This window comes from Cheilinus undulatus, linkage group 2 (assembly GCF_018320785.1).
Source record: "Cheilinus undulatus linkage group 2, ASM1832078v1, whole genome shotgun sequence".
Classification (NCBI taxonomy): domain Eukaryota; kingdom Metazoa; phylum Chordata; class Actinopteri; order Labriformes; family Labridae; genus Cheilinus; species Cheilinus undulatus.
Genome location: NC_054866.1, coordinates 49,077,128 through 49,103,595, shown reverse-complemented (window position 1 = coordinate 49,103,595; position 26,468 = coordinate 49,077,128). Strand labels below are relative to the sequence as shown.

The 26,468-nt window shown below is 39.5% G+C and overlaps 2 protein-coding genes across 3 annotated transcripts in view; both read right to left on the bottom strand.

Moving 5' to 3' along the window:
* Positions 1-20,182, bottom strand: part of hif1al (hypoxia inducible factor 1 subunit alpha, like) — a 30,311-nt gene extending 10,129 nt beyond the window's left edge. Inside the window, exons 1-5 of one of the 2 annotated variants that reach the window (XM_041813029.1) lie at positions 20,060-20,182; positions 4,919-5,109; positions 3,606-3,760; positions 2,132-2,216; positions 1,385-1,500 (exon numbers count right to left, since the gene is read on the bottom strand). In XM_041813029.1, the coding sequence (XP_041668963.1) occupies positions 1,385-1,500; positions 2,132-2,216; positions 3,606-3,760; positions 4,919-5,109; positions 20,060-20,094 (582 nt within the window). In that variant the 5' untranslated portion in view covers positions 20,095-20,182. The remainder of the gene's footprint in view (positions 1-1,384; positions 1,501-2,131; positions 2,217-3,605; positions 3,761-4,918; positions 5,110-20,059) is intronic. The other variant, XM_041813037.1, reaches the window with a different exon arrangement.
* A 1,116-nt stretch (positions 20,183-21,298) lies between these two features.
* On the bottom strand, positions 21,299-25,157 carry LOC121525204 (piggyBac transposable element-derived protein 4-like). The gene is made up of 3 exons (XM_041811063.1): positions 25,032-25,157; positions 21,875-23,135; positions 21,299-21,739 (listed from the first exon to the last, which is right to left on the bottom strand). Exons 1-3 carry the CDS (start codon positions 25,136-25,138, stop codon positions 21,320-21,322), a joined length of 1,788 nt encoding a protein of 595 aa, XP_041666997.1. The 5' UTR covers positions 25,139-25,157; the 3' UTR covers positions 21,299-21,319.
* Between the last annotated feature and the right edge of the window lie 1,311 nt (positions 25,158-26,468).

Here is a 26,468-nt window from a genome sequence, read left to right as displayed (position 1 = left end):
CCAGTCTGCTAAAACTCATGGAGCTGACTGTGCAACGTTGGCAGCAAAGTTATTTTCTACTTTTTATACAAAGGAAAATTATACAAGTATTCTAAGAACAAAGATTTTGATTTCTGCCATATTCGCCGAGCCCTACCTCATATAATTCTGCCTACATCCTTGCATATTTTATGCTCTGATGCTGTCTAGCCAGCATTCTTTCACCCTGTGCACATCTTGCAACCTCACTCTCAATGCACATAACTTGTATGTATACGAAAAAAAACCTAGCAAGAGCTTGTAATTATTTAAATCTTAATGTTCTTCTACTTTCTTCAGTTTTATTTATTTTTTTGTGTTTAAGGTTTAATTCCTGTACACTGAGAGCAAAGCTAACGGCGTCAAATTAATCAAATTTGGACAATAAAGCTGATTCTAAAAAAAATAAAAAAATAAAAAAATGTCCAAGGACTAACAAAATACAGCCAGAACATTTAATTTTCATATCATGTTTTAATCATTTATTTTGTCTGATGTAGAAAACCAGTCTGACAGTTTAACCGGTGTTGATTTAATTCCATTAAACATTCAACGCTGCTCGCTAATTTACCAATACCTTTGGGTACATAAAATGAATGGAGAAGACTCTGTAGAGTCACAAAGTACATTAAAAGAGGGAAATATTAGCAAAGAAAATAAAGGTGACAGTGCAGAAGTCTGATCAAAATTGCTCTGGTGGGTCATTCATCTTTGTAAAAACACAAATGGTTTACCTGCATCATTAATGTCTATAGAACTAAGCCTACGCTTTGAAATTCTCAGTTTCTGATTAAAAAAAAAAGTAAAGTTACAGACTCCGAGGGGTTTGGTGGGCCCCAGAATGCTTAAGTTTGGGGAAGGCTGCTGTAAAATGCTTTAAAAATGAAACTGAAGCTGTGCTAATAAAGATTTTAACTTGTGTCTGGGACTCATTTGTAAATGTTAGTTAGGCTCATAAATTACATGAGAAATGAGGTCATTGTGTCAGGCATTTCTTCAGAATTTGACCTCCTTTTATAGGCAGTGGAGTCGCCCTGTGCTGGACATGAAAAGAATGCAATGGGACTAGATAAGCTGTGTAAAGTTTCATTACAGGATGAACGTTACGTACTGAACTTTAATGAGCTGTGTGTGTGTGTGTGTGTGTGTGTGCATGTGCTAAAGTGTGTATTTGTGTATCTGTGTATACTTAATCATAAACAACTGTAAGTGACCCGTTCAGACTGGGCAGAGTAAAGAGAACAGGGCCGAGTGCCAAACACGTTTTGACTGGTATCTCTGTCAGGCTGGACTGTAGCCCTCTGTGTGTGGGTGTGGGTGTGTGTGTGTGTATGTGTTAGTTTACAGTGTGTGTATGGTACTGAACCTTCCAGTCAGCAGACTTGATGTTGACAGTGCGCCCCCTGCTGGTCAGAGTGCTCTTCATTCTCAGGAAGAAGTTTCTCTCACTGGACTGCTCTGCCAACGGTTTCTTACTCAGACCTGAGGGTGGCACGACAAATTGTACATAACATGTAAATTATCAGATACCTGAAGTATCTAAAAAGTTCTGTTTTTATAAACAAAAGTGCTGAGTCAAATAAATATTGAGGCTACTTTATATATCCTAAATAAATAAAATAAATAAAACATAGCTTACATCTCTATTTTTGAACAAAGACAAGAAGTAAAATGTCTGGACAAACAAAACAGCATATTTTCTGTAAAATCAAAACTGGTCTATGTCTGAAAAGAGTGTATGATGATATCGATAAAAAGAATCCAGTCATCCTTAGTTTCTTAAAGGCAAAAACTTTTAAACAGTTGAAGTTATTATCAACAAAGTATTATTGATTTAATTACATGTCATTTCTAAACAAAGCTGTAAAAACTTTGCTAATACCTGTACCTTCCTGTACCCATGTACTTTTACCTCACTAATTCATTATATTATACTTACAACTGTTTTTATAAATGATGTATGAATGAGTGGATAGTACACTATAGATGATAAGTTAAGTATTTACTAACACCTTATGAATTGCCTTATATGTAGTTATATAAAAGTGTTTCCCCTGTCTCATCTTTACATTAAAATGTCTGTTGGTGAGGGTTTGTGAACTGTGGTTCTGACCTGGACGTGGAGCGAGCAGGTCTCTGAGCTCCTCCTGATCACACGGATGAACAAAGTCATAAATGCTCTGACCGAGCAGCTCCAGCTGGAAACAACAAACAACAACACTGTCAGGGACAAACACGTGTTAATGCACTCTTTCATAGGCTAGGAAGCAAGGTTATAATAGTTTGGGATTTTTCATTAGTCTTTCTTTTTATTTCGTTTTCACCTTCTGTGTTCAATTTCAGTTTAGTTTTAGTTAGTTTTTACTGCTGGTTTGTTTGTTTATTTTAGTTTTTATCAGACACATGTCAGGGCTTCATTTTTAAAAACATACTCAAACAAGCAATTCTTCACTTTTCATTTATTTAAAGATGATGGTTGAATACATCTCTAGACTTAAAACTACCACTGTTTGAAGTCTTAACAAATCAAATCAGGCCATTTTACACTCCTCAGATTTGGGTGTACGTGCTGGTCAGTATGGTTGTGTCAAAGATTAAAACTGAGGATATTTTACTCTATTTTTATTTTATTTTAGTTATGTTTTTAGATTTTTAAAGGTTGTTTTTGTCAAGTTTTTTATTTTTATTCTCTTAATTCTATGTACAGTACAATGAAAGTGCTGATCTGTCCTTATCGATACCACTATTGATACTTTCTATAGTTTAGTTTAATCTCCACAGATTTTACCGTTAGTTTTATTATCATTCTAGGATGTTTAGCGTTATTTTTTGTAAAATTTGATGGAGGGTATTCTGTTCATTTTTCATCTTTTTCCCTTTCTTGGTAAGAACTTTGGTGAACCCCGGTTGTTTTGAACGTGTTAGATAAATAAAGTTGACTTGACTGAAAATTTCCCCACAGAGGGATCGATGCGAGTTTATCTTATCATGACCATTTTGTACACTGAAGTCTGCAAAATTTAAGTTTTATCAGTGAGCACGATGTTTACTTTGTTACCCAAGAATAATAACGATATTGTGTTCCTCTGAGCTGTCCTACCAACATAAATAGGTTAAAGAACTCAGGGCTCCTTTCTCAGAAGGTGGATGAGCTCTGTCATCTCTACAGCTGCCATGTGTTGACACCGCTGGGATAAATCATAACAGCTCTACTGTACGTCTGTATGCAGTTCTCATTACTTGGTTTAATTTCAATAATAAATCTGATCTCAAACAGAGCTAAGAATAGATGATAGGAATGAACTCTCTCTATGTTTCTACATCCTGCAGCTCCAGTTACTCAGAGTAAGTCACACACTGTACCAGCAGCTTAAAACACAAATCATCAACCACTGAAACACAGAGATAACTTTTGAGCAGACTGGCAGTAATAAATAATTCATTTCTCATTAAAGACAAACAAAAGATTTTGAGTTATTTTGATGTATTTGCTGACTAGTTTAACTACTTCCAATTTCAATTTTATAAATCCTGTAATTTAGGATGTTTAAACCAAAAATCTGACATTTGTTTTTGCTTCCTCATACCTGAGTGATGCCGATGTGTTTGTTGACATTTTCCGTCAGGTAAATCAAGTCTCCCTCCTCCGACATCACCATGATGAATCCAGCCAACACCTGAGGAAAGAATGAGTCCATCGGATCCTCCTCCTCTTCCTCAGACTCTGTCTGCTTCTCATCTGCTGTGAAGAGAACCAGACAGGACAGGACTCATTTACATTTAGATTTTTTTTACGGATAGCATAAAAAGAGAGGCAATACACCTTTATTTTTTGTCCTTCAAAAGTTCAGACTTGTCTCATGTCTCTGAAGAAAGGGTGGCCCAATCAGGACCATGACTTTTTGATCTTTGTCAAGAAAAACACCTGTTTTCAGCTATTCATTCTTGAACTTTATTTGCAAAGATCTGACAGGTAAAGGTGTTGCTCACCTTTACCCTTGCTTGTCTACTTCAGACCCTGCTTAATAGGGATACATATAATTATCACAAAATTGCTAATGAGTTCCAAGACAGCCTCACTGTATTTGCATAATTTACTCTGCAGAAAAGAACACATGGATGCATTTGTGCTGACTTTAATGTCAGCATAGATATCCAGGTAATATCAGCCAGGCTTTATCTGTAGACTCCAGTCACAAATCCTGATACATTTTTTATGTTTGCTTTCTGAGTATTGATAAAAATTCTGCAACATTCCATTATTATTGATGAGTTCATAACTTTTGTCTCACACCTGAGGGAACAACACAGCACTGAGCTGACTCATATCAGCACAATAACACACTAGAAGGACAAAGAAACAGCTTAAGTGTTTGCAGCCACAGCAAGTCTAACCATAAGGCAGAGGTAGGAAACTGCTCAGGACCTCATGCCCATACAGTCATATGAGGTGTGCATATGAGGTATAAATCTAAAGTTACCAAAAGTGAAAAAATGAGCAAGTGTTGTTAGTATTAGAGTAATCTTATTTCATATTTGGGTACTTCATGTAGTTCTTTGGCTTTGTTACCAGAAAAAGTAATACTATTGCTTGCACCTAAATGGGGAAGGGCCTCATAAGTCTTGGTCTGGGGCTTCCAAATCACTAAAACTGCCGCTGTTTGTATGTGACAACTACCTTCCCTTCAAATGGCCGGTGTTTTCTGACTGCTTTACTTTTCATCATTTATCAGTTTGTATTAAAGTCTTTACTGATGGAGGCACATGGAACATAAATGTCACATCCTAAAATATTTGCACTGAAGTTTGACCACACAGCAGGCTAACTGGAGTCAAGACAAAAACTATAAAGTGAAAATTCACATTTAGGTCAGAGGTCTACTGATGATTCTTGTCTCACCGGAGCATAGGAGGCGACGCAGCGACAGGAAGCTGAGCACGACTCTCATGATGGCGGCCTTGTCCAGGTGGGTGGAGACTCGCCGAGGGAGAGGCAAAGTGCGGGCGAGTTCATAAAACACTTCAGTCTCTTTACTCCTCCTACAGCGGGCCGCATCGCGAGAACGCAGCTTCCTTTGCTCCGAGCTGGTCCTAGAGGAGGAAGAGGAGGAGGAGGAGGAAGAGGAGGACAGGCATGCAGAGGAAAGAAAGAATGTGGGAAAGTCAGGAAAAAAACAAGACTTGGAATTAGATTTTTTTAAAAGAGGTCACCCTGAGTCACTCTGAGTGTTTTTCCACATTTTTCAGACTACAGTCTACATTCCCCCTCAGTGCCAGATAACAGCCTTTGTCTTTCTTCTCCTCTGATTTTCATCCCATAGTTTGACTACATTTAAATGATTCCAGTTCAGCTTTAAAGAAGACAAGTGAGATCACTGGACAGTTCAGAAAAATCTTGCGGGTAATTGTTTGTTAATAACTTGGAGAGGGAATCCTGAACATTTTTATTCAACGTTGCATTCCTAAAAGTTCAAATCTTATAATAATAATTCTTATAATAATTACAGTTGCTCTAATTAGGGCTGGACAATTTTGAAAATGATCTAATGCAATGACTTTGACTCGCATTAAAAATTTGATATGAACTGTTGTATTAAATGGAATCACCCTTTTTTGCAAATTTTTCTTCAAAATAATAACATTTGAATGTTTGAATGATGTGTAGAGCAGGGGTTCTCAAACTTTTCAGGGCTAGGGACCCTTTACAGGGCAGAAAATTTTCCAAGGACCCCCACATTACCCTCACGCAGATTAAACATGTTAACTGCCATTTTTCGTTGACGTTTTGTCAGAAAACATATTTTGTTTACTCTGCATGCTTTGTTATCAGATGATGCTTTAGCTTGGTGGCTTCATGGCCTCACATGAAGACACAAAACACATTTTGGTCTTCATTTGCTGCTCTCAATGAAACCAAACTCAAGACTGTTGTCATTATACCTCAGTTTAGCTGGTATGGGGCGTAGCATCACTTGATAAAATGGACATGCTTAAATATTTATTCATTGTTGCTAGCTGGACCAAATACATCCTGAGCAAAGTGCCTGATGCATGACAAGTGATAGATTTACATGATACCTGACAATCATATCTGAGTTGTTATTGGCCCAGAGCTGACTTATGTGGGAGTCATTGGTTTTGTAAGGTTGTTCTATGGCACTGTGGTCCCTATATGTATTTATTTGGATTTGGATGACATGGCATTACTTTAATAAATTATTTTAAATTATTTTGATGGACCCCCAAGCTGTGGCTCATGGACCCCCAAGGGCCCCCTGACCCCAGTTTGAGAACCACTGGTGTAGAGTACATCTCTGCTACAAAAAAGTACACACATTTTAAGGTTAAAGAAATATTTCACCTTCTTCACCACCACAGTGGTCACCACAATATCAGTGTAATTTCATGATCACATAAAAGGCTGCAATTACTTTTGCATTACTTGAAAAGTTTACAAAAATGTGTGCAGAGTTATTTTTAGAGCAGTACTTTAAATATTTCAGGTTTTGTATTTAATACTATTTAATATTTATGTATAATACACACTTTATAACTGTCATTATTATCTGCATTTTCCTTGATAACCAAACAAGTAGATTCATGATACCTATCATGAATTTTATCATAATCACAATCACAATATTATCCTTTATAATTGCAATCACACATTATTACAAAATCGTGCAGCACTAGTAGGCCATATTGCCATCTAAGTGCTGATATAACGCTCATTCTTAGATCCAATATTTTAATCTACTTTGAAAGTGACCCATTTTTGCCTTCTTAGCAAACCTCAATGATCTGTACCTTTGAACCTCTTTGTAGACTATTTTCCCCATTGGCTGGCTATTCCATATGTTTGTGGAGAGCCCTGCCCTAATAAGAAGTAGCTGAAATGTCTATAAGTGAGTCTCTGATCGGACATCTTATTAGTTTATTCCAAAGCTGAAGCAGTTCCTACTAACGTTCAAAATTTTCCACAAAATGTCACAACTCCATATTTTAGGGATGCAGGATAGTGGATTTTTGCCAGAATCCAATATGACAATAACCTTGCAAAGCAGACGGATGGGACAGATTCTATGTCTGTCATCCGGCAGATCCACTTCCAAAATGGTTCGGACCTAACCTGACATGCCAGATGGATTGTTTCTCACATCCATCTTGGAAAGCTTCAATAGGAAACGTTTGAGAAAAGGCAGAGGCTTTGAAAAAAAGCCGATAGTGATGGTTGTCACTGGGGTAGCAATTAGCTCTGATGTAGCTGTGGTATGGTAGCAATTTTATCAGCGCAGGACCATATTTCTTTATTAAATGAAGAGCAAAGAACAGCACTCAAAGCTTCATGATGGAAAACTGTTGTCGGTCTTCTCCCTACCTGCTTTAGATGGGTTTAGTTGTACTGTAAGCTGGTTTCCACCAGTGTAGCGATTAGCTCAGATGTAGCCATAGAATAGTGGTAGTTTTATTAGAACTGGAGCACATTTCTTTACTGTAGGCAAAGAGCCACACCAAAAGCTTTTTTGGCAGAGAAGATGCCTCTGCACTTTGGCAGATACTGAAAAATTTTCATGATAATTCACTTTTTAGGCTAATATCTGCTGATACCAATATACTGAAAATATTGTAGCTCTCTAGTTTATTTTAGAACCAACTTGATTTCCCATTTAAATTTATACATATTTTCCTGTAAACTCTGACATCCCTCCAGTTGAAGATCACTTTTCTTTTTATTCATCCTACTCATTAATCCTTCTACTGTTTCATGAATAGTGACCTAAAACTCCAACATCTCCCTCTTGTATGCTTTACCGTTTTAGTGTTTCCTCTCATTTTCTGTAATCATTTAGAATTTTGTGGTAAAGTTGAATAAAATTCCCCTCATCATGCATGAAACTTTTTCACACCCTGACCTTAAAAGACTGCTCCTGACCAGAGTTCAGCTCTGTAAACACTGCTGCATATTTCTCCACTAAAGTAGAGCAAAAATGTCCAAAACCAAGTGGAACAGAATGTTATTTATCTCAGCTACTTGGAGATCCTCCAGGCCCTCCTCCCTCCCTCCCTTCCCTGGATGGCTGTTCCTCTCTCTCTCTTCACCCTCGCTCTCTGCTCTCCTTTGCTTTGGTCTGTATCAAACAACACGTGCAGACCAGACACTAGTTTCGTTTCTCTACACTTAGTGGAGGTATAATCGCATACGCCACACTTTCACTGCGTAGTGAAACAAAATCATCCTGTGAAGTTAAATGAAAGTAGTATATAATAATAAAAACTATAAAATTCATTGTTAAACCATGCAGAGTTCTCTCGGGTTATTCAGAGTATTTCTGTAATGTATCATGACTCTAAATCCTTTATTTAACATGTCCTCTCTGCACATCAAGGACACAACATGGAGCTCATAAATAATATCCCAGCTGTGACTATAAAGCAGCAGCTGACAGACATGACCGGCACATGATATGATGATATTAATCCTCCTGGATCATTTCACCTGACTCCCTTTATCCTTCGGTTTCTATCTTTCAAACATGGGATGATCTTATTGTGTAAAATGTGAATACCTCCTTTACAAGACGATCTGATTCAAATCTGGATTCATGGGTTACGATTCAGGACATTTTGTTCCAAGTCTGTTTTACTCAAAACTTTTATTTAAAAAAAAAAAAAAACAAGTATAATTTCCAAATATATCATTTGTTTTACTTCTTAAACACAAGAAACAAAAAGACCTGGCCTCCTGTACAGACAAACATCTAGCTATATCTTACAACTGTGACTGGTGGGGTGTCTGTCTGTGTAGATTTTCACACCACACCGTTGCTCCAATTGTCCTTGATGCCTCTCAGGTGACGTCTTGGGTGTTCTAGTTTGAAACTGGAGTCACTGCAAAATCATAAATATGTACAGATTTTCTATAAGAACAAATATTGTTGCGCCTTTCACTTCAGTTTGCCCCTCTCACCTCCCCCATCACGTCACCTACCCTGTATAACACGTTCACAACGTCATAATGCTGAAGAGAAGACGGCCTTTGCTCTCAAACACATGCTGAAAGACTGAAACTACCCTGGCTCATGACTCTGGTTCCTCCTTATAACTGAGAGAGAAAGTGACAGAGCTGAAAAACAAATGGACTTAGTGGAAACACGCCCACAGGGAAACGTATTTGCCACACCTGGATGTGATGATACACCTGCTCTACAATTCTGATTAAAGTAAACTGTCTTTTAAGCACTTCTCAATGCTCATACTAAACAAGATAATAGATGTGTCATGCATTAGTGTCAGAAATCATGGTTTATTTGCTGTTATTTGTCCATTGTAGTTGGCAGTGCTGTGTATTTATTAAATATCTTATTGTCTGTGAAGCCAAACAGTGAGATGCTTTGTTGAAACTCCATGATAAAAAGCGCTCACTAAACTTGATTAATAAGTCAAAAGACACAGCTTTTATTCTCCTCTTACTGTGTCGTAGACCAGTCACTGTACATATACACTGGCACGCAGAGACGCTGAGCCATTATACAGTTATCTGGGGAAGAACACCCCTTTCATGCAAATTGGCCTTATTACATTAAGCATCTAATGGTTAGGTTGGTAACAGCACAGCTTAAGTAGACTTCAAAATATATGACATTTAAATGATGTGTAAATAAGGTCAGCATATATTACATTGACATTGCTATTACATTTGCCATAACCAGGAGTCAAATCAGTCTGAGAGGAAACTTAATCAGGGTGGGGCTTAAGTGAACATATCGATATTGCCTTTTGGTAAATGCACTGTCTGTTATTCTGAATATTAAACATGGAATGTCAGAATCAGTGTGGGACGCAGGCGGGATTTGATACACCTGTAGTGGGTGCCGATGGGAGTGGACGACACACACTGCGGGGGTGAGCAGTAATGGTCAGAAATCCAGTGGCAGCAGGATTAAGAAAAGAGTCCTACACAGGGCTTGAGTCTCAGTAATAAGAGCTGGTCCTTCAGCTCCAACAGGACTCTAAACTTGACAACATTAGTCTTTTTTGATGCCCTCAACACAAGACTGAAAAAAAGGAAACTGTCTCACAAACAGGGGCCAGCCTTTAACCAGCTCATCTGCAAACGACAGATCACAACTCCCTTTTAACTTTTGTCTTGAACTGGATAGTAATTTCTAGTGTTGCAGTCCTTGAGAATGGTACGTTTTGAATGTCTTGATCTTGTCTCGGACTCAAGAGCATTTTTACTCTGTCTTGTCTCGGTCTCGGACTGGCCGGACTCGGGATTTTCCATCAAGACCGATCGAGACCAGCACTGATCTGCTAGTCTCCAATTTCACTTTGTGATAATAAAAGAAGCACTAGAACAACAAACAGCTATACCTGTAAAAACTCGGACATCATTCCATCTTATTTCTAGTCAGAAATACCTCTGAACACTTGCTTTATGCCTCATTTACCTGACAAATCTAGATAAATATCAAATTTTCAGATATTTAAAATAATCCTGGACTTGTTGGTTGCCTTTAAATACATACAAGGATTTATTTTTTACAAGAAGTGAGTTGAAAAAATTTGTTAAGATTTGAAATTTTTGCATTTTGTGCTTTGAAAGAGTTGTAGACACCACGTTTTTATCCATCAAATTTATTAAAAAGAAAACTAAAATTAAAGAGAGAAAAGTTCAACCTTGTCACGTTTCTTTTTTATTGACTTTATGGTCTTGGTTGGCCTCGGCTTGTGTCAGTCTCGGTCTTGACTCAGTCTCGACCCCTAAAAGTCTTGGTCTTGTCTTGGCCTAGGTGCACTCTGGTCTCGGGTAAGTCTTGGTCTCACATAGTGTGGTCTTGAGTACAACACTAGTAACTTTATGATGAGATTTATCTGCAAAATAAATCAATGTCCTTTAAAAGCATGTTCATGACAACATGAGGGAGAAAAGCTGTTAAAGAGTCATGGCTAGCCTTGTAGCTTGTGGCTAATTTGCTCCCATTCTTTCTTATTGCCAGTAGCTTCAATGCTCAAGGCATGAAGAGATACCAAGCCATGAAATGGATGCCATTTGCATAACAGGCGAAATAGAGAGTTCTGTCTGAAGGTCATCAATGAGGACATGTTGTTAATGTACAGTATGGACGCAGCACTAAAGTGCAAGGTTAACAATTCCTCTTTGACATCCGGTGTTTCTGCAGTCAGCCTCAAACTTAAAGAGCTGCAGTTTTTGCCACTTCTATTGGTTTCACTTTCAAAAAGAGTTACACAGCTAACTCAATCTTCAGTTTACTACAACCAAACAGTTTGAGCACATGATTTTTTATTTTCTTAAATCTCCCTCATGTTCTGTGAGGATTCGGAGGACATGCTGTTCCCGATGCCATCCTACAGCTGAAATCGCCACCATCCATTTACATAAGCAGGACAGACCTGCAGAATGAACACAGACTGTACATGTGTTCAATTATTTCTGGTTAAAAATACCCAACACTTAATTTACACATTCACAGACCTCAGAGAACATGGTGTGTTTACAGAGGAACAGAGATGCCGTAGGAGTTATCACAGACACACATGTCAGCACTGCGTCTGTCACATAATGTGTGTAAATGAATACTGCAGGAGTCACTTCACTACAAATAGTTGACAGAAAGGTCATGTGTGCTCTCAGCATGCCTGCAGCTTTAGGAAGTCCAGACATGACGGATGACCACACATGGAAATACTACAGACATGCTCTCACAGAAAGGTGACTGTCTACAAGAAGACACACATTAACACACGTCTGGAGGGAACACACTCATCAGATGTCCAGAAGAGGTCAGAAACTGACATCACACTGCTGCAGAGGAAACGTGCAAGGTCCAAAGAGTGAATGGATATGTACACGAGTAAAGCAGGGGTCATCAACTTCATCTTCACAAGGGCCAGACCGACGCTGTGGGGGCTGGACATTGGAATAAAACTCAAATAAAATCAGTATTTTCATCCATTTAACACAAACTCATTCCTTCCAAAATGAATGGAACTTTAAGCCTTTAATAGTGAGGTCAGTCCCTGTCACCTTTACTGCAGCCAGCCACACAGGGGATTGAGATATTTTAGCTACTTATTTCTGCGTTGTGACTGGTCAAAAACACGTACAGAAAACATTTTCTGTGAAAATTCTCAGGGGGGAAATGCTCTCTTCAAGAGCCTTATATGGAAAATTTATGTGAAAGACCACAACTTTGATCAAGATAACAGTAAGTGTGTTTACCATGCCAAATTACAGAAATACTAGTGTGCTTCATGTCTGAGAAGCAGCTAAGTTGAAGGTTTAATTCAAACTTCAAGAAAGAAGGTGAAAACATACACTATATTGCCAAAAATATTCACTCACTCATCCAAATAATTGAAATCAGGTGTCCCAGTCTCTTCCATGGCCACAGGTGTATAAAATCAGGCACCTAGGCATGCAGACTGTTTCTACAAACATTCGTGAAAGAATGGGTCGCTCTCAGGAGCTCAGTGAATTCCAGCATGATGCTGTGATAGGATGCCACCTGTGCAACAAGTCTAGTGGTGAAATTTCCTCACTCCTAAATTTTCCACAGTCAACTGTCAGTGGTATTATAACAAAGTGGAATACTGGGAATGACAGCAACTCAGCCACGAAGTGGTAGGCCATGTGAAATGACGGAGTGGGGTCAGCGGATGCTAAAGTGCATAGTGTGCAGAGGTCGCCAACTTTCTGCAGAGTCAGTCACTACAGACCTCCAAACTTCATGTGGCCTTCAGATTAGCTCAAGAACAGTGCGTAGAGAGCTTCAAGGAATGGGTTGCCATGGCCGAGCAGCTGCATCCAAGCCATACATCACCAAATGCAATGCAAAGCGGATGGAGTGGTGTAAAGCACGCCGCCACTGGACTCTAGAGCAGTGGAGACGCATTCTCTGGAGTGACAAATTGCACTTCTCCATCTGGCAATCTGATGCTTGAGTGGCCCCACCTAAACCTGCCCTACCAAGCATCTTTCTCCTGGATGCCTGCTCTCTTGCCAGCAGCATGGACAACTGTGTTTGCTGCTACAGAGGAGACTGCCAAACATAATTTCGTTGTATTTTTTTACAATGCAATGACAATAACCGACTATTTGTCTGTCTGTCTATCTATCTACATAACGCGGCGGGTCAAAATGAAGTGCTAAAATCTGGGATTCAGTTTAGTACAGTAGGAGCTACTTGAATGCTGCAAAAAGAACCAGTCTTTTAGATTTATTTTGAATACCAGAGAAATGTGTGGACAAAAAGATACAAGAAAAAAATGAGAATGAAAACAAATCAAATCAACATTGGTACATCTGTAATCTGGGGTACTTATTTAGCACATGCAACAATTACAAGTCTATTTAAAAAGTCTATAAAACATGAAACTGTTAAAAAAGATAGATACGAAACTGTAAATAAATGAGCTGAAAATGTGCATCAATGCCATCATGACGGAGGAGTGACTAAAAGAAAAAAGTGTTTACAGAGCAGCTGCTGTTTCTGTTCCTGTTTATAGTACATCTACTGACACTGTTCATAATGCTGCTGCTGATATTCAGCGGTATGAATGTTTACTATTAGTACAGCACAGCAGCAGCTTGTGTGTGTGTGTGTGTGTGTCTGAGTGTGAGTGTGTGAGCTGGAGGAGTTTCAGGGAACAGAGTGTCCTCACATGCCTGCTGTACTCTGTGAACCAGCTCAGATTGCTCAATCTAAACGTGCCTGTTTGACATAGGGCTGGGCAACAGGGACCAGAAATCCTGTCTGGATATTTTTTTTAACTATATGGTGATCGAAAAATATATATCTCGGTGTTTTTATGCAAAGAAGTAAAAATAGTCAGTTCTAAGTCAAATCCACAGAGACCAAATGTCACATGGGTACTTTTATCAACAGCTGGCAGCACAAAGTCAACACACGTGAATATAACAGAAGAATAAACTAGCTGGTAGTAAAAACAAACTAAATAAAATCTCCTTAAATCCACAGTATGTAAATTCCACCAGAGGGCTGTCCCTCGAGAAGCCTTAAAGGACTGCTGATATGATAAACTACTGTTGCACTGTACTGCCAGCATGCAGGACAAAAAGGCTAAAAAACTCTATTTTCCCTGCTGCCACTGTTTTTTTTAACGGTTAGTTGTGTGCCTGTGTTATTTCTTACTATGTATGTTAATCATTGTATTGCACACTGTCTCTTGTGCTTTTATTTACTGTATTGTTTATGCTGTATTTATGATCAGTCTGGATATATGTGACTGCCAGCAGCAAAACAAATTGCCCTTCACAGGGATAATAAAGTGACCCCTTAACCTTGAACCCTGAACCCTCGGAACGTCTGCAGAACTACCCAGCTTTGATTAAAGTCCACCAAATCCACAGCTTCTGCCTCTGTGATTGTTTCCTAAGGATGTACAATATTGCATTCATGCTGATATCTCATATGTCCATATTTAAAGATTGATTTTAGCCAATGCTGATATTGAAAATATTTAAATTTAGTTCGGACCTAAAACACACTTTAAAAAGTATAAGGAATTTAAATGGTGCCACATTTGTAAGGATCCTGCATTTATGAGATGAGCAGCAGAGCTGAGTATGTGGGTTGCGTCAATGAAAAATTTTCCAAATCTTCTCTGCCAGGTTGTTCTTGTTAAAAACTTTTTAAATCACAAGTAAATCACTGATAGTAGTTCTTATAGTAGACACTCGTTTACCTTGCATTAGACCTGAAATTTTTTTGCTATCAACATCATTATAAACTATACTGCTATAAAATAATGTCTGATCTCCCTTTATAGCTTTACCAGCTGTAGAGAGATGTATGAAACTTTGAGCTCTGTATCTGTAACACACACTCATACACTCTGCAGGTGTGTGTGAGGTGTAATTTGAGGATAACCCGCCTGCACAAGAACATAATGTCCTCTACTGTCCTCATTTAGACTTTAGAGAGAGAGGAGGAAAAGAGAAAGAACAGGAAGGTTGAAGATCTGAAAAGAGAGAGAGTGACACACAAACACAGTGAGAATGTGGCTCACGTGCAGAGTTTGACGATCTGAATCCCAGATGAAGCTGAACTTGTTTGTGTTGGAACAAACTGTTCACGAAATAACAAAGAGAGCTTAAGAGTGTGACGACACACAGATCACTGCTGCTTCCAAACACACATAAAGTAAACACAACTTCACATCGACTAAAACAGCCTTTCCTTTTCCCAGTCACACTCAACTTCAGGACGACACAGAGTCCAAAATATTCTGGACATCCATTTCCAACAACACAGATGTTCCAAAACAAACCCCAACTAGCACATCTGTATTTTTGCAAGCTTGTTTTTTTTAAGGAGAATGGCACGTTTCTTCTGAAATAAGCTGACTGACCCAGTGAGGCTGCTAACAGTGTCTGTAACAAGTATTCAACCCTGGGATGTTTTACTCTTTCAAGGATCTTATAAATCAATCATGGTAAATATTATCAGTACTCCTGGCTACCATTACACCATGAAGACAAAGGAATACTCCAAGCAACTCAGAGTAAAGGCTATTATAAATTATAAGTCAGGGGATGGATGTAAACAAATCTAAGGCACAGAACATCCCCCAGAATTCAGATAAACCTATCATCAAGAAATGGAAGGAATATGGCACATGTAAACATGCCTATATCAAGCCGTCCTCACAAACTGAGTGAGATGCAAGAAGGAGACTAGTGAGAGAAACAACCAAGACACCTAACACTACTCTGAAGGAATTCCAAGCTTCAGCAGCTGCGATGGGAGAGACTCTGCAGACAACAACTGTTGGCTGGGGTCTTCACCAGTCAAAGCTTTATGGGAGAGTGGCAAGCAAGTTTTCTGGTCTGGTGAGACCAGAATGGAGCCTTCTGGCTGTCAGACAAGACACCAAACTCTGAACAATCTCTGATCTGAAGCACAGTGGTGGCAGCAGCATGCTGTGGGGATGCCTCTCAGCAGCTTGCCCTGGAAGGCTTTTAAATGAAAAGGGTAAAATGAATGCTGCAAAATACAGGGAACTCCTGGAGAACAATCTCTCTAAGTCTGGAAAAGAACTACGGCTTGGGAGAAGATTAATTTTCCAGCAAAACAATGACCTGAAGCATACAGTGAAAGCTACACAGAAATGGTTCAAAGACATCAAGGTGAATGTTCTGGAGTGGCTGAGTCAAAGCCCAGACCTCAATCCAAGAGAGAATCTGTGGCAGGGCTTGAACAGGGCTGTTCACACCAGATCCCACAAGTTTCTGCAAAAAAGAGTAAAATTTCAGTGTCCAGATGTGCACACCTGAGACCTATCCACACAGACTCAGTGCTGTGATTACAGTCAAAGGCGACTCTACTAAATACTAGGGCTGAACGATTTGCAAAAATAATCTAACTGCAATATTTTTCCCAAATATTGCGATTTAATATGCGATTATTCCTGGGTTAATCTTATGTATTTTTTGACAAATTCAAGCAACAAATAATTTCATAAATAAGACAATGTGTATTAAAAACAATGAAATTATTTCCAAAGCAATGAATCCACAGTAGCATGAATCTGAATATGGGGGTGCATCAAGCTTTAAGCGATAAAGGAGGCAGCTGGGGTGGGGGAGGTGAAGCTGGTGATCAGCTGATCGTAGCTGGGGTATGACTTTTAGATAAAATGAGCGAACTATTTTTGCTCCTATTGCAAATGTGATGTCATTTACTTTTTTTAAGGACATAATCATTTCTCTGTCACTCATTTTGATGAAAAAAAAAACATACATAAAACACAAAAGGGAGAATTTTTGTAAACCATTATAAAAAAAAACCTGACACTTGAATGTTTGAATAATATGCATAAAATCTCTGTGTTGCAAAAAAATGTATTTATTAAACTGGTATTTTTACACATTTCAAGTTAAAGAAATATTGCAACTTCTGCGAATTGAAATTGCAGCTGGCCGTATTGTGATTTAATGTTATTTGCGATTAATTCTACAGCCCTACTAAATACTGACTTGAAGGGGGTGAATATTTATGCAGTCACTTATTTTATATTGCATGTTTTTATTTGACATTACTTTGTAGAAATATTTCCCTTTGACATTGATGAGGGTTTTTGTCAAAAAAGCCAAATTATATTGACCATGACTGATGTATTAAATCAATTAAAGGGTAAAGCATCCAGGAGGATGAATAGGCACTGAATTTACAGTGGAATAATATCATGGACTCTGAATGCTCAACAGTTCAGGACCAACATTTTACTGCTTCTAATGTAAAATCTGGAAGTAATCTCAGGAATTTTTTGGCTTTAAAATGTTTCCTAAATGTGCAGCATGTTTTTTTCTCTTGTGTATTCGAATCCCAACGTGACCTCAGATTACATATCAAGAGATTGAGAGCCTCACCCTGTTAGCTTATACACACAGAACAGCAGGTTTCATCACTGTGCCAAGTGGGGTCCTCTCAGGTTCTCAGACATTTACCCCTCATGTTGTCTCAGTGAGTCCACTCCAACAGCTATTTCCAGCTCCGCTGTTTACATTAAACACTGATATGGTTTAAAAATGGCCCAAAGCCAAAAATAGATATATATTTAGCACATCTCCATGAGAACAAAGCCTTGTGAGCTGGGAGTTGAATGAGGACGAAAGACTGAATAAAAGAGAGTGGAAAACCTCAGTTATTAGTCTGTAGAAGTTCACATTTAACACTATTTAGAGTCGAGTGTTTGACATCCAGTGTCACTACACTAGGGTGACAGGGGTGCAGAATATTCATCTTTGCCAACATCAGAGTCTATGAAAACAGAGTAAAACGTCATTGTGTTATTATGGCATTATTATGGCGTTACTATGGCATTTACTTCTCAGCTTTGTAATGGCTTGAGGAAATATTTTGATATCAAACTGTGTTGGACCAGGACTAAAGGGTCGGTTTGCTGTAAAAATGCCAGTGCCACATTTCTCTCCCAGTCCAGTGCTGATCCAGATGACAGCATAAAGCTGATTGGACACAGCACATGAACACTGAAAACTGACATCTGCTCATGCCAGCTCATTTGGCCCATGACCAGTATTTGCTGACACAACTGGTATCAGTGTAGCATCACATGCTTTTACAGAGTTCTCACTCAATATTCCATAGTTGTTGAGCTGCATGCATGAAGACTTGCTGAGATAGCACACTGCAAGCATCAACCTACAGTGCAGGAGAACAGGATGCTACCAGCAGCAAGCAGCTGCAGAAAAATGTTAAAACAATAGCATAAGAAGCTGAATTTTAAAAGGAAGAATTACTACATAAATTGTATATTTATGTACAAGTGGACACCTCTCTCTAGCGCATGGATGGCGGAGAAAAATGGTCTGCAAGTATACTTGGGTGTCAATATACTGAGTATCTGTGTTTGCAAACACTGGAGTGTTATCCTGACACACATCCATCTGGAAAACCTTCCATAGACTGCGTTTGGGAACAAGCAGAGCATTTAACAGAAAAAATTCGGACGTTCTGTCAGCCACTTCTTTACAGGTCAATTAGAGCGGCAAAACACGTGATGTAGCCGTTACCGAGGTGCAACGCTACCGAGCAGTAAATTCCTGGGGTCCATAGGTCAGCAAATCTAGCCTAGTCCATTTTAAGTTAAGCTGTGATCATCATATTTTTTTAAGCTGAATAATAAAAAAATGTTATTTTATGCTGTAAGGTTAACAACGTGGACAGGCAAACTGAACTAAACTATTTGGAAAGTAATGTAAGACTTAGCCCAGCCAATTCTGTGGGCAGGCCTGATCATATTAGGACAGCACATTATGGCAAAATCCTACTCCTAATTGTGTTGATTGATATTGAGACTGCAATGATTATCAAATGTGATCAGTAATTGATTTTATAACACCAGAATCACATGCATTTCTTTAACATAACTCCTTCTAACACTTTAAGATTCTGAAAAGTCTTAAACAAAAGCAAGTTAGAAATATAATTGTAAATATCTATTCATTTATTAACATGCACATGTGAAATATAATGTGTTGTGATACTGATACAGCTTTGACAGGGAAAGACTAAAGTGAAGAATGTGATTGTGAGGTAGGAAACCTAACAGGCTTATAATTAAACCTCACCAAATTATAAGTAGACATTGTAACAAAGAATATAGTCAGTGCACATGTAGAGTAAATGTAAATATTAAATATGAATTAGATAACTATGTTTCAGTAATCATTTGATCCTGTAATCTTCTTACGATTGTGATAAGCTAAGCGTCCATTGTCAACACACTTAATCTATAATATAGAATTTTAAAACTGTACAGGTGTGAAAATCCCAACCTCAACCCTTATTTAATCCTGTAATTGCTTTTTAATCTAGTAGCTTTACATTTTACAGTTGGAACGAGGATCCCATTTTTTTCTTTAATTAAAAGACACTTGAATATTACAAACATAAGCATGAAGCTGTTTAAATGCTTTTGTCCCTGCTGGGTTTAATTTAAAACCAAAAGGCTGTGCCATGAAGAATGAGTGCAGCATTCTCCACATGATCACAGTAATGTCATCACCGTGAGGCATGAACAAAGGCTGCAGTGGACTTCAACCGTCATAACAAAACGGGACATCTACATGTATCACAGCTGATTAATTTTGCAGGATTATTGCTTTTTTATCTAAAACAAACTAGAAATCAAGTGTACTTTACTGTACACTTACAGCTGGGCTCCACAAAATAACCACAGCCTTCCTCTGAAAGCATAAAGTAACATGATGTTCACTCCGATGGTGGTAATTGGTGCAGAGATCTCACACTAAAATAAAAAAGGAGATAAATCTCTGATCTGTGATGTCTCATGACCGATTATAAAGCACACAACCTTAATCAAACACATCAGCGTTAAACGGTTTACATGGTGATCACACTCGCTGTTATTTCCGCTCTTTTATTTGATGGTCCAGTTGGATTCGTGTCTGAAAGTTAGCTGAAAATTAAACTCAGAATAAAAGACATAGATAATTAAAATTATGTCTTACCGTTTAACTGGCACAATCTCTCCCGTCTCCTCCATGTTCAAACTGCACACAGTGTGGTGAGTCTGCCTTTTATTATTGTTTATTCTCCTGTGACAAGACTGTACGGTCCAAACCCTTAGATCGATCAAGTTAACTGCTGTAAGTAAAGCTGCTTCCGGTCATTTTCAAAAATAAAAGTCCCAATGAGCTCAGTTATATGGAAATAGCATACAGAATACCTGCTTGCGAAGGAGCTTAACTGTTGTTTTTTGACACAATGCATGAACTCAGTCGCTCTTATTATGATATGAAATTAATTTGAGATCCGTGAGTCAGTAGTTTCTACCACATGTATTTATTGAATGGTAATTGAGTTAATTCTGTGATGTAATGGTGGAAACTTTGTCTTCTGTTTTCCATTAACAAAGAAGAATGGAACCAAAATGTATTTAAAATATATTCTTCTCCCATAATACCACTAGCACAGCTACTTTTACCAGCTTTTATTTTTGACTGTAATTCACCTTCCGGTATCGATTCGCTCTAGCTTGACGTCATCATAGACTAACGAGGGGAGCCGTTCGCCACGACTCTCGTCCCTTCGGCAATCTTCGTTTCTTCTCGGCTGAAAGCGTGGACTTCTTCCTCCTCAGGTGCAGAGAGGAAGTAGAACTGACTGTGTGCATCTGTGACGCCCCCCACCGATCATTATTGAGAGATACAGGACTATCTAATGTCAGTAACCTTCACCAAAGCTCAACTACAACGGGATCCGTCATAAAGCACAGCAGACTGATTAATTAGTGTCCATGAGTTATAGTATTACAACAGGAAAAATACTGGGCTTGATCTTTTTTCTTGTTTGTATTATTTTACTGTCATTTTAGTATTATTTGTTTTCATCCTTTATAATTGTTTTTTTTTTTTTTTGCCCTTATGTCTTAATGACAAACAAAAACTTACCAAACTCTGAGCGTGTCAAACTTCTTATTTGAAACAGGTTTCAACATTGTCCATAAAGGAGGAAAGGGTGGAGCCTTCTGGGGCCCAGTCAAACTGGAGCCCACAGAGGTCAGTCAAATCTGGTCTATGTAGACTTAAGCCGTGATAATCATATTTCATATTTAACCCTCCTACAACCCTAGGACATATGTCACCTTTTGCCCTAACGCAGAAAAAAATGCTCCAATAAAGACGGCCATAAAAAAAAACCTTTATTACAAACACAAACACATAGAGAACAGAACAGTGTGTGTGTAGGTGTGTGTGTGGGTGGGTGTGTTAGTTTGTGCAAGCAGAGCAAATCCAGACCGTGTGGTCCTTGCAGACAGCATGCCCACATTTGGAGCAGCTCCTGGAGAACACACTCCTCTTGCCATGGCAGAGACGGCACTTCCTCTTTGCCCTGGGCTCCTCTGCTTTGGATGGGCTTTGGTCAGCAGCACGCTGCGCCGCCTCCACCATCGCTGCAGTATTTGGAGTACGCGGCAGACGTTTGCGCCGTGCCATAGCCGGCCTCACAAGGCAGTTCCCAAGCTCCTGCAGGAAGAGCCGCCGCCGAAAGTTTTTGCCCCTGTTCCACTCGGGGTTCACTTCCAGCCACAGCACCAGCGCGTTGTAGGCGCTCACATCCAGCATGTTGCCGAAGAGCACCATGGGCCAGCGGCGGGTCATTCGGCGGGAGCTGTACAATGCTACAAGCTGAAGAAAGTAAAAGAGACCAAATATAATAAATAAACAACAGAAACCGTCTCCGATACTCCAGCCACCATTCATTCTTTATCCGATATAAATATTATAAGATAATTAATAAAAGACTGTGAATAAACAGCACACCTTATCCAAGTTATCCACCGCCCCCTTGCAGCGATTGTAGTCCAAGATAATTTGGGGTTTCTGGTGCTGTTCCCCCGACACCTCCGCGCTGCGATGCTTTGTGCTGAGAAGGAGCACGTTGCGGCTTCGCTTGGGGACATAGCTGACAGCCGTCATCTTGGAGGTAAAGGCGAAGAGTGATGACAGCACCTGCCGCTCCTTGACCTTCAGTAGCTGTGGGGGCAGCTCTGGCTTGTTATGCCGCACCGTTCCCACTAAGGCCATCTTCCTCTCCAGCAGCTTCATCCCAAGGTCATATGAGGTGAAGAAGTTGTCTGTTGTAACAGTGTGGCCACTCAGCCCCTCCGTCAGCTCCAGCACAACCCTCTTCCCCTGCTCCCCCTCTGGTGGAGCCTCCCGTGTCGGCTTACCCAGGTAGGGCTGCAGACCCCACGCATACGATGTGGCGACATCACACAGGGCCCACAGCTTCAGCCCGTACTTGGCTGGCTTGGAGGGGATGTACTGTTTGAAGCGGCAGCGCCCCCTAAATCCCACCAGCTGCTCATCGATACATATGTTCTCCCCGGGGTTGAAGGCGAGAGGGAGTCGGACCACCCACTGGTCCCAAACGTCCCGGATGGGGGCGAGCTTGTCCGGTTTCTTTTGTGCCTGTCTGGTCAGCCTGTCATCGAACCGGATCATGCGGCTCAGGGTGATGAAGCGCTTTAGGGACATGGTAGCCCTGAAGATTGGCCGGCCCGTGTCTTCACCCCAGAGGCTGCATGTGGCCTCCCCTCTGGAGCGGTGCACCCCAGCCAGCAGGAGTAGCCCCAGGTACGCCCTCATCTCCACCCTGTCGACCTCCTTCCACCCATCCCCTGCTTTCCTTCCTCCCTGGACATTCGTCTGGCGGACAATAGTATCAATTATCTCCTCAGTGATAAAGAAAGAAAAACTGTCCTCCAAATCATTGATGTGGGAGGCGGCATAGCGGGTGATCCCGGGTTTACGAATCCCCGCCGCCCGATAACGAAGGGTCTCCTCCTCAGTTGGGGACCAGGTAATGCCGCTTTTGGATAACCAGGCGGTGCAAGGCTTGTCCCCTCCCTCATTCACATCCTCATCCACATCCATCCCTTCCCCCTCCTCCTCCGAAGTGCCCTCTGGCCCTGGGACAAAGGTTTCATCCTCCACCTCATCATCATCATCCGATGGTGATCCATCTGAGGATGAAGTGGGAGGATTCTCCTCGTTAAGCAGGTTACCCTGAGTAACCACTCTAATCAAACCAAAAGAAATAAATGAAAGTTATTTTTTCTGTAATGTTGTCAGTGCAGACAGGCAAACTGAACTGAACAATTTGGAAAGTATTGTAAGACGCCAAAGCTAAGCCTTCAAGGTAACATATCATGCAAAATACGCTTTTTCAGGCTTTTCTAACAAAAACTTGTGCCTCCTGGCCTATCCATAACAGCTCATTAACATTTAAAGCTACAGACACAGAAACAGCTCATTCTGAACAGGGCTGAAACAGAGGAGTTTTTGGACATGCAAAAATCCAATACTAGAGTATTCCTTCAGAAACAACCTTCACAAGCCTGATTTGGGGACTTCTGAGACTAGGGCTGAACCATTTTCAAAAATAATCTAATTGCGATTTTCTTTTTTTCCCCCAGTATTGAGATTGCGATTTCATATGCGATTACTATTATTAGGTTCTTCATCTTGTGTATTTTTCAACAAATTCAAGCAATAAATCATTCTATATTATAACCTACATTTAGTCAGGAACACTCGTCATCATACATTTAACCATTTTATTGCAAAATGGATCTACTATAGTTTTACTTGACAGAGAAAGCTCTGCTCCCTGGGTGAGTCAAGCAGCATGCTTTGACTTTCCAGGGAGTGCGTAGCAAGAAATATCCATATGGATAGATGCATTTATGACAGTGTGCATTGAAAACAATGAAATTATTCAGAAGCAATGAATCTATAGTAGCATAAACCTGAATATGAGGATGCAACAAGTTTTAAGCTATAAAGGAGGAACCTGGGGTGGAGGTGAAGCTTTGCCAGCAGCAGTGTGATGCATCAGCATTGATGCAAGCAGGGATAAGAAGTACATCATCTTTTAATGGACCGCTGTGTTGAGAGAAAGAGCTGTGATCGGCTGTGGGAGGTGAGACAATCATGGTGTCAGCTGGCTATCAGCCAATCATGGCGAGGGGTATGACTTCCATAAACTAACGCAAAGCTTCATCAATATTAGATTTAAAAAATGTAATTGCAATTATAGTTGTGCATATCGCAGATTTGATATCAGTTGCTATATTGAATGGGGATTATTGTTTTCTGTCAATCATTTTTAAGAAAAACATGCATTAAACACGAAAAGGACCATTTTTAAAACCATTCTAAAAAAAATGACACTTCTGTTTGGAAAATGTGCATAAAATCTCTGCTGTAAAAAAAATGAATGTATTAAACTGGTATTTTGACATATTTCAAGTTAAAGCAATATTGTGATGTCTGTGATTTTTAAATTGCAGCATGCCATATTGCAATATAATCTCATTTGCAATTAATTGCCCAGCCCTATCTAAGACCAATATGAACTTTTCTTAAAGGGGTAAAATATGTGACCCTTAATGTGTACAAATGCTTGCATGCCAGAAATTAAGACAAGAAAACTGAGACAACTTCAGGGGAAAATCAAATAATTACAAGAAAAAAAGCAAAACTGGGCATGCAGTGTCAGCAATGAGTTAGAGGGGGGGAAATGGTGGCAATTGGTTGAAATGGTAAAAATTTGTTAAAAGTGGCAAAGATAAGTAAAAAAAAAAGTGTCTAAGCACTGGCAAAAACTGGTTTAGCGGCAAAATCGGGTTAATAGTGACAAAAAATGGTCAAAAAGGCTTCAGCAAATAGTGGAACCAGTGGGTTGAAAAGGTGATGAAAAAACAGGAGATAAATCTCTGATCTGTGATTCTAATGACCGATTATAAAGCACACAATCTTTGACAAACACATGAACGTTAAACGGTTTACATTCTGACCACACTCGCTGTTATTTTCGCTGTTTTATTTGTTGGTCCAGGTGGACTCGTGCATGAAAATTAGCTGAAAATACAACTCAGAAAAAAAGACATAAATAATTAAAATTACGTCTTACCGTTTAACTGGGACGATCTCTTCTCTCTCGTCCATGTTTAAACTGCACACAGAGTGGTGAGTCTGCCTTTTATTATTGTTTATTCTCCTGCGACAAGACTGTATCATTCAAACCCTTAGATCGGCAAAGTTCACCGCTGTGAGTAAATCCGCTTCCGGTCATTTTCAAAAATTAAAGTCGATATGAGCTCAGTTGTATTGAAATAGCATACAGAATACCTGTGTGTGAATCACGCTGTGTTTTGACACTGCATGAACTCAGTCTGTCTCTGGCTATTTTGTAGCACTGGAAATTACCATATGACATTAATGTAAGGTCTGGGAGTCAGTAGTTTTTTACTCACACATATTTATTTAGTCGTTGTTGAGTTAATTCTATGACGTAATGGTGGAAATTTTGTCTTCTATTTTTCTTAACAAAAAGGAATTGATCTCATTGTATTTAAAATATATTCTTCTCCAGTAATATCACTAGCAAAGCTACTTTTACGAGGTTTTATTTCTAAGTGGGGTTCACCTTCTGTTATCGATTGGCTCTGGTTTGACGTCCTCATGGCCCAACGAGGGGAGCCGTTCGCCACGCTTCTCGTCACTTCGGCAATCTTCGTTTCTTCTCGGCTGAAAGCGTGGACTTCTTCCTCCTCAGGTGCAGAGAGGAAGTAGAACTGACTGTGTGCATCTGTGACGCCCCCCACCGATCATTATTGAGAGATACAGGACTATCTAACGTCAGTTACCGTTACTGTGAAGTGAACTAAGAGTATGAGAGTATGTTTAGTTTGAATTAATGGGAGTTTTAGCAGTTAAAACCTCTTTTGGTTCATGGCATGTCTAAAATATGAATTAATACTATAACTACTTTTATTATTGTCATAATTGGGCAGCAACATGTCTGTTAAGTGCCCCATCTTTCTCTCACACACACACTCGCTGTAAGGGAATACACACAGGTTGTATCAGGTTTAACGTTTTAATAACAGATCTCCATATACAAACTGGTACAGTGATGTCATTCTGCCTTTGACTTCCACCAGATCAGGCATCAGGTGTATGAGAGCGCTTGTGATGTGGAGTGTGTGTGTATTTGAGTGCACCCTTACATGTGGTAACTGTTTGGTGTTAATGAAGAGACATACACACATGCACATAGAAAATAAAAATAACTTAAAAATAAAAAACAGTCATAAAAATGATCACAGATGAACAGCATACTGTTGATGGAATGACATTTGTTCCCTTGGTGCTGAGTGTTTGAGTGGTCTATGTGCAGAATGAGACTTTAAGAGAAAAATGAGGCTTCTGAACTTTTTAACACTGTTTTTGGCTCAGCTTTTTCCTTTTCTGATACCTTTTGTACTTTCAGCTTTTAAATGCAGCAACGTGCAGAAGTGAGAGGTGGATTCAGCTTATGTAGGACGACTTTTTCTCTTCAGTTCAG